The 16,143-nt window shown below is 34.9% G+C and overlaps 3 protein-coding genes across 4 annotated transcripts; all 3 read left to right on the top strand.

The window, feature by feature from the left end:
- Positions 1-64: 64 nt before the first annotated feature.
- LOC124452123 (NADH-quinone oxidoreductase subunit B 2-like) lies at positions 65-2,242 on the top strand. The gene is made up of 10 exons (XM_047002714.1): positions 65-114; positions 316-380; positions 451-519; positions 591-667; positions 1,118-1,164; positions 1,372-1,442; positions 1,574-1,616; positions 1,683-1,748; positions 1,820-1,866; positions 1,953-2,242. Exons 2-10 carry the CDS (start codon positions 316-318, stop codon positions 2,137-2,139), a joined length of 672 nt encoding a protein of 223 aa, XP_046858670.1. The 5' UTR covers positions 65-114; the 3' UTR covers positions 2,140-2,242.
- A 493-nt stretch (positions 2,243-2,735) lies between these two features.
- Positions 2,736-13,248, top strand: LOC124454603 (A-kinase anchor protein 13-like). 2 transcript variants are annotated; one of them, XM_047005392.1, is made up of 31 exons: positions 2,736-3,029; positions 3,783-3,826; positions 4,302-4,446; positions 4,528-4,812; positions 4,886-5,075; positions 5,162-5,321; positions 5,405-5,483; positions 5,568-5,641; positions 5,704-5,776; positions 5,922-8,182; positions 8,365-9,267; positions 9,343-9,384; positions 9,456-9,573; positions 9,643-9,692; positions 9,780-9,830; positions 9,905-9,973; positions 10,073-10,154; positions 10,275-10,360; positions 10,450-10,498; positions 10,603-10,690; positions 10,784-10,833; positions 10,907-10,981; positions 11,057-11,130; positions 11,232-11,258; positions 11,345-11,385; positions 11,455-11,714; positions 11,855-11,904; positions 11,988-12,035; positions 12,115-12,149; positions 12,223-12,516; positions 12,714-13,248. In XM_047005392.1, the coding sequence occupies exons 1-30, from the start codon at positions 3,014-3,016 to the stop codon at positions 12,485-12,487; spliced, it is 5,790 nt and encodes a 1,929-aa protein (XP_046861348.1). In that variant the 5' UTR covers positions 2,736-3,013; the 3' UTR covers positions 12,488-12,516; positions 12,714-13,248. The 2 variants fall into 2 exon arrangements, with proteins under 2 accessions (XP_046861348.1, XP_046861339.1); XM_047005383.1 differs by having other exon boundaries at positions 5,159-5,321.
- Positions 13,249-14,348: 1,100 nt separating this feature from the next.
- Positions 14,349-16,137, top strand: LOC124454868. Its single transcript, XM_047005624.1, has 5 exons — positions 14,349-14,628; positions 14,920-15,002; positions 15,070-15,390; positions 15,479-15,637; positions 15,707-16,137. The coding sequence occupies exons 1-5, from the start codon at positions 14,358-14,360 to the stop codon at positions 16,001-16,003; spliced, it is 1,131 nt and encodes a 376-aa protein (XP_046861580.1). The 5' UTR covers positions 14,349-14,357; the 3' UTR covers positions 16,004-16,137.
- The last annotated feature ends 6 nt before the right edge of the window (positions 16,138-16,143 follow it).

Below are 16,143 nucleotides of genomic sequence, written 5' to 3'. Positions count from 1 at the left end.
TGGGGCAAAAAAGACAAATGTTCAAAACATTTTTAATGGCAAAAATTTTAAAATTTCGTTATTTTCTTGCGAAACTTTGAATTTTCCAGCAAAATTTGTTTACAACAACAACAGGTAGAGTTCGAACAGCTTTGTAATTTGTTCAATCATTTTTTCATTCGAAGTTGCATGCAAAATTTAATAAACTCGTCATGTAGTCTGTCTTGGTAGTGGGTACTTGGTATTGTAGAAACGTCATGAAACATAAATCTGCAAAACCTCTCAAATCAACCCAGTGTGTGTGATTTTGATCTATGTGAAATGACGTCTTTTTAGATGACAACCATGCAGTTTTATAAAGCATCATCTTCCATAAAATTGACAGAGATCATTTACAAAAGGTACCCTAATTTTCATCTAGAAAGAGCTCATAGATTTCCCAAAAAAGAAATTGGTGTTTTATTTGTTTAGATTTTTGCAAGTCACTTGCATTCGCAATCATTATAGTAAAAAGATTTCCGTGGGTGATCATAATAACAGGTAAGATACTACACATAACATGCAAGATGCAACTTCAGCATAAATTTTGCTATTGTTAATCATTTTCAAAGAATCATACCTTATGAAGCAAGACGAAATGCTGTAACAGTTCCTGCAAAAAAACAAGGGCGTCTAAATAATGCAGCTGGTAAGCACATATATCAATATCCATAACAATATCAGAAGCTTGGTACAGTAAAGACAACAACACAATAAACAGACATATCGACATACCCACCATATACTCACAACTAAAGAAAAAAGACAAAAAACTACAAACAACACCAAAACTACAACATTACACTCTAATAATATTAACACCGATCGTAGTCACAATACATCAAAACCCATGGCAATGCATTTTACCCCATACAATCACATTAATCCACCTGCTAATCCAATTAGACGCTCTAAGCGTCTACAAGCTAAAAGCAAGTGTAAGTAGATAATTTCTTCTTTCTGATGAAGGCTCGAAGCATTAAGTCGAAAGCTCAATAAAATTATTTATAAAATCCAGAGAAACTTTTATTTTTAAACAATAATATCAGTACACTGTTTCATATTATTTTATCACTATTTATATTTTTTATTTATTTAGATTATGTTGTAGCAAAGATTGATGATTTAGTTAACTGGGGAAGAAGAGTAAGCCATCTTGTGTCTAAATATTTAATCAAAATTGTTGCTCCTATGCACTCAAAGAAAATGTGATTTCAAAACTAACATAGAGACCAATTGTTAAAATTGTTTCTCAAAAAATATGTCTATTGAACTTGATTTTGGCAAGAAATAAAACAATCCTTATTTATGATAATTGCAAATTAATCTAAACTTGAGTTACTACATGTTTAGAGCTCAATGTGGCCAATGACTTTTGGATTGGCATGTTGTGCTGTTGAAATGATGCATTTTGCTGGGCCCAGGTAATGCTTAAAGTACTTTGTTATAAAACCATATAGACATCAGTTTATCGGAAATGACCAGTCTTACAATTAAGACATTGAATTTTTCAAGTTGTGACAAGAAACTGTTTTTATTTTTGTACATTGTTTAGATATGATATGGACAGATTTGGTGTAGTTTTCAGAGCCAGCCCTGTAAGTATGTACCTGGAGAGATATTTTCTCTACTGTAATATTTTTATCAGTTTTTACTTCATTTAGCGTCAAGCTGATGTGATGATTGTTGCAGGAACATTGACGAATAAAATGGCCCCTGCACTGCGAAAGGTATTTATTAGTTACCAGTAATGTTTTGAGATTGTCTTAAAAACCTACATTGTTGTTTGATTTCTGAATAGGTCTATGATCAAATGCCAGAACCTCGCTGGGTACTCTCAATGGGAAGGTAAGAATAAGATTTCCAGCTTTAGGTTTCAATTCCTTCTGAATTATTATAAAATCCTTCATTATAATGCTTTTGATTTCATAAAGCTGTGCAAATGGTGGTGGTTATTATCATTACTCATATTCAGTTGTGAGAGGCTGTGATCGTATTGTTCCAGTTGATATCTATGTTCCTGGATGTCCACCATCTGCTGAAGCCCTCCTGTATGGCATACTTCAGCTCCAGAAGAAAGTTCGAAGACAAAAACCAATTGCCATGTGGTACAGAAAATAAACTTACACTGTTGTATTTATCTTATGTAACTTTTGTCAACTGGAAAACATCTTGTATTAATCTTAAAGTATATTGAAATACATCATCAGTATTGTAATAATAATAAGGTTGAACTGGTATGCTAGAATTTTAATGATGTAAGTGTATCCAATATTATCAATGTCATTCTGCCAGCTACATATTTACGTTCACAAATTCAGTCCTTTAAATCATTGACCTAGTTTAGGCAAATGACATTTAGTTATTACTGTAAATGATCTAATAACCCTCAGGCATTTAATAAGTTTTAGTGGCTCTAGGGGGAGTGTATAAAAGGTGCAAGGTGTTTAATAGAGAGGTGTGTTTATGTTGTTTCTATCATTGCAGTGTGAAAAACTGAAAACAAAACTAAGACTAACCATAAGGTTTTAGACTTTCAGTTATTTTAACTCGACTGTGTGTGTCATTTAGAAAACGAGGCGCTTATTAAAGAGGCAGCTATTACCTTGCGCTTCGAGGGATTACAAAGCGTTTATTTGATATGGGGCGTTTATTGGATCATAACGTTATATTTATTTTGTGGTGTCCATGGTGTTACTTCATACACGTCACGTCACGGTTAATACCGGACTAAACCGAAGGCTAGCCGGGTAGCGCATAGGCAAGTCAAAAAGTTATGATTTGGTAAACACTGCCTAAAATATATATTTGATACAAAATGGATTAGTACAAAAACCTAAAATTTTAATCAACAAGATGGTATAGTACCTATAAATGTTTATGGATGAAAGAAAACGTTCTGGCTTACAATTTAATCGAAATTGCATCTGCAATCGTGTTATGCTAACATCAAACTCCTCACCATAAAACAAACGTAATTCGAGGGCCGTATGCTATGGCTAAACATCAAGGTATCGAATTTTATGTTTTTTTTAAGTATTCTTAATTTTGTCATAATTGGATAGTTTTCCATTTTTTGATCTATGTCTTTTATTTAACTTGTTATTTCGAAGAAAATAATCGCTCTCACAGGAAATGTAGCCTTCGTGATCGGCTTTTTCGCTTGGCACTTTAAAACTTATTTTACCTTGAAAGTCCATGATTTACGTTTCCATATACTTTCATAACTTTATTCAGTGCTTGTAGTATATCAGAAGAATTGCTTAGAATTAATAAAAATAGACGAGGGCAATAACTTTCCCGTGATCAATAGTGGTAAATTGTCTTTGACAGGACAACCCAAGCTATGTTTGTACTTCGTACAATTAAAATTCTAAACGTTCGTGGTGTTCCTTGGTGTTACCCTATTCCATCATTTCCTGCGTCATATTCGTTTATCGTGACAATTTTAACAATCTGCCATTTACCCTAACATTAATATTTTTGGGGGGAGGAGATATATTGTTTTGTTTGACTTTATTGGAAGACGGTTTAATTTCATTTGGCAATAGCTTGTAAACAGTAAAAAGATACGATATATCATACTAATAGCCAATTTCTTTTCACGTTTTCCTTTTAAAAAACTATTGCGTTGGACTGTGATCATCGACAGTTATGTATTGCCTGTTTAGTACTTGCGAAATTATTTGCATAAAATATACCTGTAGTTTGTGTCAACGAACAAGATTGTTATGATAAATCATGCTCGTTTTATACGATTTTAGTTTCGTGGACACCAGCACTTGAGCCCCAGAAAGCTGCCACTTATGTAAGTAAATGCGTTTTTACAAAACGAATGACTTCCTTTTAATGACGAGAATGAAATTCTTTACTTTGTCAAATTGTACGACATAAGTGAACCTCACTAGATTTTGAAAATACGTATTGAAGCCAGAATGATTAAACCAGAAAATGTTTAAATCATATCCTATCTTGTTTTGTTTGTATCCACCAACTGATTTTTCATGATGACAAAATTGCTACATTCCACACAATAATTAAGAGTAAGTAAGCATTATAATACGTAAAATTGAGAAAACGACATATTTTTTCTATTTTGATGTTGTCTATGGCATTTCTCATATATAAATATGATCAGAACAATGTCTTAAGTTAAGTTTTTGAAATTTTCTATCAACTAGTTTTATCTATCAGATTGGCAATAAGTAGGAATTTGAATGGAAAAGTTAACATTCCAGTTGTTTCTTATAACAATATTTATCTAACTTTGTATAATGTGACAGGGCAATCAAGGAATGATTATTACTTCTCCAACGGAATTGCACAATCTGAATGTTAATTATGCCGTGGTGTTTGAGGGATCAAAGAAATATCATATTGCTATTGCTGACATAGTTAATCCTTACACTCTTCATGTAATCATTCCAGGTTAGATTTTAACCATGTCTTGGTGTTGGATATAAGAATAAGTTGTTGAATAATTTTGCTAAGCACTTAAGCTATTTTTAGAACATGATACTGCTGAAGAAGTTGCTGTAAAAGTTTATTCGTACCAAGAGGAAAAGCAGCATCCAATACTGAACCTCAAGTTCACATATACCTCGCAGATTGAGCATGAAATAGCTAAGTTTTTGGCACAAAGTACTTTAGATGAGAATGATATATTGGATGCAAATTGGATGGTTAGTCTCATAAAGGATAATTCCAGTTTGTGGGATAGAAGATTGGCAAAAGCTTTTGCTCAGTTGTACCTCCCAATTGAATGGACTTTAGTTGGTGACTTCAGTAAAAATGGTATTAATATTTGTACTTTGTAGAGATTTTTTTCATAGTATTGTCGAATGTGTGGATATGCTTGCATTTTTAGAAAATAAACCAAAAGAAACTTTACTACATTTTGCTGCTCAGTATGGACTCAAAGATTTTATAAATGTGCTTCTTAATTTACCTGGAGCAAATCAAGCTTTATCTACGTGCAACATATCAGGTTTACTACCAAGAGATGTTGCACGTGAGAGTGGAAGAATCGAACTTGTTGAGATTTTAGATGCAGAAAGGTTAGTATGAAAATTTTTGCTATTGTTTGAAGATTAGTTTGGCTATGATGAAGAATGTTATTGATTTTAACTTTATTTGTTAGTAGTAAAGATAATCATAGAAATGGAACATTGACAAGTGATACTCGTAAACGAAAAGTGAAACATAATATTGAGAAGGGTACAGCAACTATAAGCAACATTAAAGGTCAAAACATTGAAGAAGATATATCTGTTTTGATGGAATTGAGTAAGCTGAATGGAAAGGTAATTTTTTTAAAAAAGGTTGGATAGAAGTTGTTATTTATACATTGCTAATGTTTTGACTTTGTGTAATTTCTCATTTTTAGGGAGCTTTGCCTCTTTCAAGGCATTCATGGCCTGTGAATATGCATTCAAAAAATGAGGAAACCTATCAAAATAATCATGGTGAATTAACTATTCTAAGTTAATACCTAATCCCATTTTTTGATATTCATTTTGTCTTTCAACATACATTTTTATGTGTTTTAGATGAGAATTTGTTTCACTTAAGCGATATCCAAGAAGAGCCACATGGATTGCATAGTCGAGCAGATAAGGAGGAGGTTAGAGTGTGAAATTAAATCCATGATATCTATAGAAATTAATTGATTTGGTACCATTGTAGAGCGGATTGACAGTTGATCATGAGCAAAAACAAGATACTTCCACTTTAGAAGATACAAAGCCACAATCACCAGGTATACATTCATGTTTGAAATCAGTTACTCACACAATTGCAGTTGATAAACTATAGTTTTTGCAGGGACAAACAATTTTTAAACGTTGATGGAATTCTAAACTTAACTAGCAGTTACTTTGATTTCCTTTCTTCTTTGTTTTCAGAAATTGCATTCCCTGTTTTGGAAGACAAACACCACGATGACGAAGTTGAACCTTTTATAGCGCCACCAAGTCACACGCTTGCAGCCTCACCTATTCCTGACGCATCTTTCTCATTTGCAAAAGATTCTGAATTGGAAACACGACCTACTGGACGAAAGGGGCGGCCGAGTACTTGGTATGGTGGCCCACAAGTTTTGCCTTTTTCTGAAAATGAAGAAGAATTGAGGCAATCTAACAGTCTCGAGGATTTTGCCAAAGCGCTTGCAGACTTAAGTGATGATGAATCACTTGCTTCGGCCTCTTCAGAAAGTGTATTAAAAGACGGCTTGCTTCAGACAGCAAGCTTTTCAGTTGAAAATGAAAATCGTACTGAGAGTTTTGTGTCATCGGCTAGAGATTTTAGCGCTGGCAAAGACAGTGATACGGAGAACGATCATGAGGACAATTGTCGCGATCAATCTGATGGAAAAGTAGTAAAATTTACCGAAGTCGCTGTTGGGAGTATGATGGAGCCTAAGGATGTTAAAATTGATCATGTCGAAGATACTGGTGTAGACTTAGAACATCGCACTTACGACGATGAACATACCCTTGCTAATGACAGAGTTGAAAATGGATCTAAAAGTGATGATTTGAAAATGTTGGTAGATGTTGATGATGACATTGCCTTAGAAGAGGAACATGAAGGTATTGAAATGAATGATGATTGCAATGCAATTCAAGGTGAAAATACTGCAGCCAGCAACGAAGAGGTAAATGATCAGGTCAATTTCCCGAAGTCTTATCACAGGGAGCTAGAGCTCAATGATGCAATGGAAGGGTTTTCAGCTAAGATAAATGAGCGAGACGAGACAACAGACGAAAGAGGGAATATGCAAAACGCAAGTGGAAGGACTGAGGATGATGATTTTTGCAATGTCAATTCTAAGGAAACTGAAATAGAATCAAACACCGTAACTATGAATTATGAAAATATTGATGAAAAATCTTGGAATGAGAAAAATTCATACGCCAATGATAATCCAGAAAACACGCTGAATGAACACCAAAAAATCGATGAAAATCAACCCGATGAAGAGGATGGGAAAATTAGTCCTGTTTTAGTTACAGGCGAAAAATATTTCAAAGATGAAACTAAAGCATTCTCCACGTTTAACGATGTGGAAGAGATTCTTCCTTTGAAAGCAGGCGATGGGAACAGGAATGAATTGTTTGATAAGGAATCTGTGCGCAATGAAAATGAGTCAGATATTGACAGTTTTGAAATTACCAATGTAGATGAAGGAAAGTCAAGTGAAAATCAGGATGATTACGAAGAAAAACTAGCTTTAGTTGGTGAGGATGGTTTGGGAAATAGTTCTGGTGATTTGTTTCAGAAAGAAGAGTTATCCCTAAGCAATACCCAATCTTCTCTGAACAGTCAATCAGATAAAGGTGAATCACTTGCTGAACATGAAGATCAATCTCGTGATCAAATTGTGAGCGCACAAAATTCATTCGTGTACGAAGACTCTTCGAAGAGCAAAGAAACTTCTGCTTTCTCAAGGGTTGGCAAAGATGTTACTGAGGTTTTTGATGATGGTTGGAAATTGAGACCAGAAGGCAAAGACTATTCATCTGATTTTGTAACGTCTGGTAAAAGAGATAATGAATTGAATGTTAATGATGATGATGTAGGAGATGATAATGAGGATAAGTCAGAATTAGCCGAAGATGTGTATGGTACAAAGATAAAATTTGAAAATCTGAAGGATGTAGAATGTGAAGTGAAAGATTTTTGTCTTCCTGGAGTCAATATTGATCGAAACGAACAATTATTTCGTGTACTGGCAACGGATGATACAGAGTCAAGTAATGATCTCTATACAAAAAAGCGAATTAGATTTGAAGATGATTGCTCTTCAATCACTGATGACGACTTTTCACCTATTTGTGAAGATTCCTCTCCTATCGCTGAAGATTCATCTTCACTTTCACTGTCGGATTCATTAACTAGCTCTTCCTTCAGACAACGTTCATCACCCCTTCTCGGAGTCAAAACTCACGTCACACGAAGTGGAAGTAACATATCTGTGACCTCATTGCAAGATGTGAAGTCTGATGACAGTGCAACCATTCGCGATGAAAATCCAACTGGTGTTCTCAACCCTTCGAGAAAAGCCAAATCGTATGGGGATATAAGAAACCTAACCGAAAGTCTTATGAAAGAAGACGAAAATGAATCAGAGAATGAACGGAAACGCATTAATGAAGATCATGCGGTAAGTTGTTTAAATATTATCTTTCCTGTCACAATTATCTTTGTTAGCTTGGTTTGCACGCCAATCGTGGACACAGGTACTTGCTCACTTGGTTAAATAGAGTTCTTTTATCTATGTATCTATTTATTTTTATATTTGTATGTCTATGGTGGATAATACAACCATAAATTTTTGTTATAAAGGTTCTACGACGCACAAAGAAATCTGACCTACCATCGAGATATTCCAGTAGTGACCATTTAAATCAGATCTCACATTCAAGAATTCTTAATGACATAGAGGCCAAGGAAACTGGTCAAAGACGTTGGAGTAACTTCTTTATACCAAAAAATTCGAAGACGACGAAGAAACCTGGTCGCACTCCAACTTTTCGCCGAGACACGCTACGGTCTTCCATGATTAGTCTCGGAAAGGGATCAAAGCCCGCGGCAAAAAATGTAGGGGAATCGTTAACTTATGTTGCGCAACAATCAAATTTATGGGCGAAACCGACTTCGGCTGGGGCCATGACAAACAGCAGTCGGCAAAAATCGTTTACAAGGGACTCTCCTGGAACATCTCGCAAATCTTCAACATTAAATTTGCTAGATCAAGATGAGAAGAAACCGGACTCTCCGGAAGAAATGGACGTTGCAAGTGATGACATAATCTTTGATGTTGATCCTGATTTGGAGAATTTCGACATTGAACCAGAAGCTTGGAGCGTGACCGTTGAGAAGAAAGTGTTAAAAAAGATGAGCAGACATGAAATAAAACGACAAGATGTTATTATGGAGCTGATTCAGACAGAGAAACACCACGTGCGGACTTTAAAAATCATGCAACAAGTGTTTTATCGCGGGCTCAGCAATTTAGGGAGCATTCCATCAGATCGCTTGAATGAACTCTTTCCAAGAATAAACGACTTGGTGGAAATAAGCTCACGCTTTCATAGAAACCTTAGATGTCGTCAAGACGAAAATACCGTGGTGCAGAATATAGGTGATGTGATTGTAAAACAGTTCAGTGGTGATAATGGCAATCAGATGAAGCAAATTTATGGAGAGTTTGTCAGTAAACACCCTGAAGCCGTGGCACTTTATAAGGTAACAAAGTCCATAACCTTAGATTTATGCAATGAAACTTATAGTTGACATTATTTTTATCGTTTTTTTACGCAGCATTACTTTAAAACAGACAAAAAGTTCTCTAGTTTTATTAATGTGAGTAACGGATATTTCTTTGAATGGTAGTGTATCTGAAGGACGATGATGTGAGTTTCTTTGTTTTTTAGAAATACCAAAGTCACAGGGTCGTTCGTCGTTTATCCATCCCAGAATGTTTCACGTTGGTAACACAAAGAATGACAAAATACCCACTGCTGATAGAGGCCATCCTCAAGGCCACCAAGTGTACGTTTTTTCCACCATAATAAAGACATTAATGACAAACATTAAAATGTTTTTCACGTATTTGTATAGCATCCAATACGGATTATAAAGAATTACAAACAGCCCTTATTCTTGTTAAGGTTTGTAATTTGCAGATTATAACAAGTTGTATAGAAGGTACACTACGATTCTAATGCTTCATTTACGATTCTAATGCTTTATATAAGAATGCTACGACAGCAATAGACAATGCCATCAAGGACTACGAAAAGCAATCAGTAAGATACCTTAACATTATTAGATATTGATCATCTTTTGTAGGTAAATACCAATTTTATTTTGTTTGTCATAGCAATTAAAGGACATTAAAGCCAGAATGGAAAAGGGTGGGGTTGTATTAAAGAACGGTGTGAAACTAAAGGTAATTATATTTTAAGAATTGACAGAACAGCCGTTCATGTGTACAGATTCTAAACGTTGATTTGTCTCTTACACTTATTGTACGTTCTGTGATACTTAGAACAGTCGCTTTGTTGAGTACAATAGCAAGATGATTCATCATGGAAATTTGCTATGGAAGAACGCGAGAGGAAAACTTACAGGTTGAACAATTAGCTGCTTTTATCAACATTCTCTCATTCTACATCAACGCTGACTTCAGTTTGCATTATGGCACTCCATCATAGGGACTTGTTGTAAAATAATTTGCATTCATTTTATAGAAACACACGTTGTGTTACTTGAAAGTATGGTAGCATTCTTACTGGAAAACGATAAGAAATTCAGTCTTCTTTCTATAGATGGCAAGGTACGTTTTTTGTCATTAGCTACATGCATGACAAAAGAAAATGACTTCAATTAGTATTCGCGTTGATTTAATGCGCTATTTTTTTGCAGTCTCCTTGTATTGCTTTGAAAACATTGATGGTGCGAGAAGTTGCTACAGGTAAGCTTATGTCATGAGCGTTAACAAATTCTACCTTGCATGATAAGGATTTCTGCTATTCAAGCATAAGTAGACGTGACATATATGTTCGATGACTTTTATAGATAAATGTTCATTGTATTTTGTGAGTACAAGCAAGGAAAGACCGGATATGTATGAGTTTGTGTGCAGCAGCCAAAAAGAGAAGAAACAGTAAGTGTGTGACTAACTAGCCATTCTTTGTCACTGTGAATTTAGAGCGTGCAAAATACAAAATGATCACGATGGATTTTTTTCTTCATCTAGATGGTGTCAAATTATTAATGAGGCTATTTTAAAGGCGCCTGAAGATACTGGTTAGTTAAATTATGGAATTAGTGTGTAGTTTGATTTACGAAAAGTGCTTTGATTTCTATTTCAATATTTCAGGTGAACTGTTTTATTCGCAAGAAGAAGAAAAAAGATTAGCAGAAGAACGCGTGAAACGGCGAAATGATTTGTTAGGTTAGAAAGTGTAAAATGTTGACTAACATGCGCAAAAATCATCATGAAGGGACTGGTGATATTTCTATTTTTCAGAAATCATGAAAGGAAAGGATAATGAGCTCTCTCAATTAGTCGACGAAAAAAATAAGCTGGTGAACGATATGAAGGTATCTTTTTGATTTTCCATACGTGATAGCATCACGTTTTAAGCAATTTTATTCGATTCTGTTTGACTAATAAGGTGGTTTAAAATTTGTCTTTTCAACAGAATTTATGGCCTGAAGGCAACGGAAAGGTAGTAAAAGTATTGTTTTGATTGGTAGCTACTTTCCTGCGACTGCATGTCTGTGCAAAATGATTACAACTTTTTTCTATAATTAGGTAAAGGAAAATGAAAGAATAACAAGTATCGAGAAAGCAAAGTAAGATTAAGTAATTTCATGTGTTTGCTTTATAAAAAATAAGTGCTTTAATAGTTAAATAATTTATAGGTCATTTCTTCTAACCGTAATCCATCGCACAACTCAATTAACTGCTGACTCAGCATTGATTCACGAGTCCCATTCCGACTCCGAAATTGCAGCGGCCACGTACGAGAAGAGAATCAACTCGCCCAAACGAGCCGAAACGTTCGGTGGTTTTGATCGTCGACCAAGTCAGAAATCATTACGATGGGAAACGGCGACAATACCCGAAGGCAAGCCGGAGGAAAACAATGTCCAAAGACGAGACAGTGGACTCAGTTTAGCTAGTAAGATGTGTAACAGTGATTCTGCTAGTAGAATAACGTATTACTTGATGTTTGGTCGGTTGAAAAACTCTTTAGGTCCATCATGATGAAGAGAATGCAATGGTTTAAACGAAAAATCAATGTACATTTAAATTTTTCAGGTGAATCCGTCATGGCTCTCAACAGCCTCGCCCAATCACAACCGGAAGTTGTATGTAAAAAACTACGAACCACATATTGAATACTTTTAATTGACGGGGGTTTTAAATTGTCGTTTTTTACCTTTACCTATAGGGCGGAAGTACGTCATTCCAAATACTTGATGCTTTACAATGGATTCTAGTAAGTAAATAATTTGCTTCGAAAAATACTTGCGATGTACCAATATAAATATTTCCGTGAAAATTGTTTATATTACTAGGTGCAGTTTTCTCGTCAAGAAACTGTGTTGGAAACGTGAGATCCTTTTTGATATTTTTAGACTTTTGAAAATTGCATTTTTTTATTAACTCTGTTCTCTTCACGTTAGCTTTCGTATGGAGATGCAAGCAACCACAGAAGAGATGAAAAAAGTTCGTTTACAAAAAACGGAGAACGACAAAAGACACATGTTGATGAAAGAAGAGCATCAGGCTGAATTAACTCGACAGAAGAAAGATTATGAGGACTTAGAAAAAACATTTAATAATCAAGTCGCTGAACTAAAGTTAAAACTGAATTCCCAGCAAGAGAAACACAATGCTCTATTGAAAAATTTTGAACAACTTAAGGGTTATCTCTCAAACAGTAAATGATCTTGAATGAATCGTCCATCAAGTAAAAGGTATTTGAAAGTTTCCACAACATTACTTATATATATTCTACCTGTGTTGTTTTTTTATGTAATAAATTCGTTTTTATCTGGGAATCACTATTCCCTGTACTATTTCTACCTTTCTATAGTTTTACGTTACTTATTTTTACGTTACTTATGTATTTAAACATAGTTTTATACATTTAGTTGTTTTGTATTTATTGCAGACGATGTGCATTTAGTTCAACGCAAGTTTTTCCATCGTGTGTATATAGAGAGAGAACGAGAAGCCATGAAATTCCTATGGAACACATATGTTATGAAATTTTTATCGTAGAAACCAATCCTAGAAAATATTGTGAAATAGCTCGTACTTTTTCATAAAATCACGTTCTTAAATAGTCTGTACTGATTCTCACTGTCGAATGCCAATGCTGTATGATAAATAGTTTTGCATGTTGTTTTTTTTTGCAAGTATTCAAAACTTTCGAGGAAAGTATTTAACTGTGTAAACTCTTGCATATGAAAGGAGTTGTTTTCAAGACGAAGTATAGGATTGTTTTCTAGTATGTTATAGAAACTGACAGGAGATGTGCTGCGTTGAAAGTAGCTGTCTGTTTTTTTTTCTATCTCGATATGATCGGGATTTGTTATTTAAGATTTTACTAAATCCTTACAATATAGTCTCTTCAATTTTAATTTTAACTTGTGTAAAAGATGAACAAAAAAAGTTGATGTCTAAAAAGAGACATTCAGATAAAATCCAATGAAGATTCACATGTGTATTAATTCCCACTCGGCCCACTGACTTATTTTGATTCCCACACTCTGCCCATTTTCTCTTATGGTAGTCGACTAAGTCGAGTACCGTTAATGCAAAGACAACACAAAAAGAAAATCAGCCACGAGATTTAATTTTTTTTAAATGAATGAATTCTAGATAATTATAACTAATGCTAACTGCAATGTGAACTTTGAACTAGCGATGCAAGGATTGAGAAGGATAGTGCAAAGTTAAAAGAAACACTGCCTTACCATTCGTTGTGTGAATCAACCATGAAGTGTTTCATATCTATCACAAACTATAGTCTACATAACTACTTGTTGTCCACGGTTTTTGTTGGGGGTTTGCAAACCCGCACTGTTTGCCAACATTTGTTGGTTACCGCTATCTTTTGTTGTAAAATTGTATAGATTTCTCATGTTATCGTGTCAAAACAAGACAATCGCAGTGGGCCTTTTTGAGACTGACTGGCTTGGGATGTATTCCTTCAGCACTTGAGAGGAGCTTTTTGTGTGTGGTTTGATGGGGGAAACAGATGCAAGACTGCAAAAATTGGCAAGCCATCAACGGCGTATTAAGTTATCAATTTGAAGGCATATGGTGCTTATTAAGTCTGTTATCCAGTGTTTCAATTGAGATTATTACTTAAGTATTTTGTACCGCCCGTGTAAAAAATTCAGCAAAAGATCTTCACCTGCGAGACTGCATTCTTATTAATCAGATAGGAAAACGTGCACATTACATGCGGACTTGTGAAAAGAATTGCAAAGAATTTTGGACTTTGCTCACGCGGACAAGAAACAGGAAAATAGATCATGACATTCGAAGGGGATTATACCTAAAAATGACGTTTTTGCATGAAAATAGTATCAGGGTGATAAGCCTCGTGATGTTGCATGAATGCGTCTGCCATACGATTGGTAGATGAACGTTTCTATTGGCCTATTGACCAATCGGAGTGTCGTCGTCGACCTCATTGACGTTCAAAGTCCAAACCACTTTCGTAATTAAAAACAAAACGATTTTGTAACGTAACACAATTGACGCTTATATCGCCGTTTATTCGTTGTCTAATACCAATTGCAGAATGGCAGAAGTTGCTTTAGAGACAGTTCAAATTGATGAGAAGATTGATGTTGGTTTCTACGAGCGTTTTAAGTCGTTGCCTTTGATCACTCAAGCGCTCAGCCAGACTGGCACGATATACAACAAAGTGAAAGAAAGCAATGGACTCACCCAATACGCTTGTAATGCAGGCGAAAATGTGGTGAAAACTGTTGCTACAAAAGCTTATAATGTCGGCACACCTATTGCAGGAATGGCTTTGAGAATTGCTGAGCCTTACGTAGGCAATCCAGGTCTGTTTGGCAAGATGAATTGTTCATTTCTAGGATTAAAATATGAAATTGTGATTTTTGTATTTGTACAGTCCATATTGTTTTTGGTTAACATCTGATTACAATGCTATTGCCAAACTTTTACGGTTGATTTTTAGTTTCTGAAATTGGATGACCAAAAATACTATTATAAATCTATCGTTTCTATGTATTGCTAATTTTGCTGAGAATTGTCTTTAAAATTAAATTAAATTTTTGGAACTGGATTGGACAGTTTGGACTTTCTACATAACTATAAATTTTCGATTTCAGTTACTACCTTGGACAATGCAGCTGGAAAAACATTAGCAAAGTTTCAAGAAACCTTTCCCATAATTGGCAAAGATCCACTAGATGTAATTACATTGTTATTTCTTGATAGTAGAAACGTGCTTTTATTTCATCACAACGTATTTTAAATAGATTGTGAACACAACTGTGGATACAATCAAAACTAAAGCTGGGAACTGCTGTGATGTTGTAAACAACACCACTGTTGTACAGTTTACTTATGCAAGAGTACATGAAGCAATAACCCTTTCAGAACTGGCTTTTGAAGTTCTCTTACCATCCAGCCCTGACAGCCCAGAAGACATTGAAGAGGTGGAACAGGAATCAAAAGAACTGAAGAATGAAGAAAGCAAAGGAAGTGCTGAGCGCATTATTGCTCTTGGGAAAAAAATTAAAAGACGTGGTGGTGAACGGTTGAAGTCTCTAAAACCTGTAAAGTTTACCTATGATCATGTAAGTGTTAAGATTATTTTGAGGTGACTGTTTTTGATTGCAACATGGCCATACAGATTAACTTAAATCTCTAACTCGTTTCCTGTAGATGATAGCCTTTCAAGATAACATGACATCGTTGATTCACCGTTCTCGGGATGCAAGCAAGTATATGCAAGGAGCTATACTTTACATTCCAAGTCTTGCTCTCCAGTTATCTGGTGAAGCCATCGAGAACACCAAGGAGTTTGTTATTAATTTCAAGAATGTGAGTTCACTCTAACAAGATTATTTTTATAACACAAGAATAATCATAGTTATCACTATGTTATTGTAGGCTCATTCACTTCAAGACTTACCTGGAACTGTTGCAACTGCAAGCAATCAAATCATACAACCAGTACGAAGTGCAACTGGTCGACTCATGGGACAAATTCTACTTCCTCCAAAAATGGTCGCTGAGTTTATTTTGTCTTCAAAACCAATCCAATGTCTTGTTCCCAATGTTGTTGTGTTTGAAGCAATTTCCAAAATTGAGATAATGATGGATGAACTTGTTGGAGATGAAAGCGAAGAAGACATTGACAAAGTAATTGAAGAGGTTCAAGCCAATGTTGATGGCGCTGAAGAATAAGTATTTATTACTAACCAGTTTTATCACGAACAACTTTATTATTGTGTTAAATGTTTAATGGACAATGTCATTTTACTGTAATGTGGGATAAATATATACTCAAATACAAGTTATTAGTGATTGAAAATAAGAAATTTATA

The sequence above is a fragment of the Xenia sp. Carnegie-2017 genome, unplaced genomic scaffold (assembly GCF_021976095.1).
Source record: "Xenia sp. Carnegie-2017 unplaced genomic scaffold, XeniaSp_v1 HiC_scaffold_13, whole genome shotgun sequence".
Lineage (NCBI taxonomy): Eukaryota > Metazoa > Cnidaria > Anthozoa > Malacalcyonacea > Xeniidae > Xenia > Xenia sp. Carnegie-2017.
The sequence above is the reverse complement of the archived record's forward strand: the minus strand, read 5'-3'. Positions and strand labels throughout refer to the sequence as shown.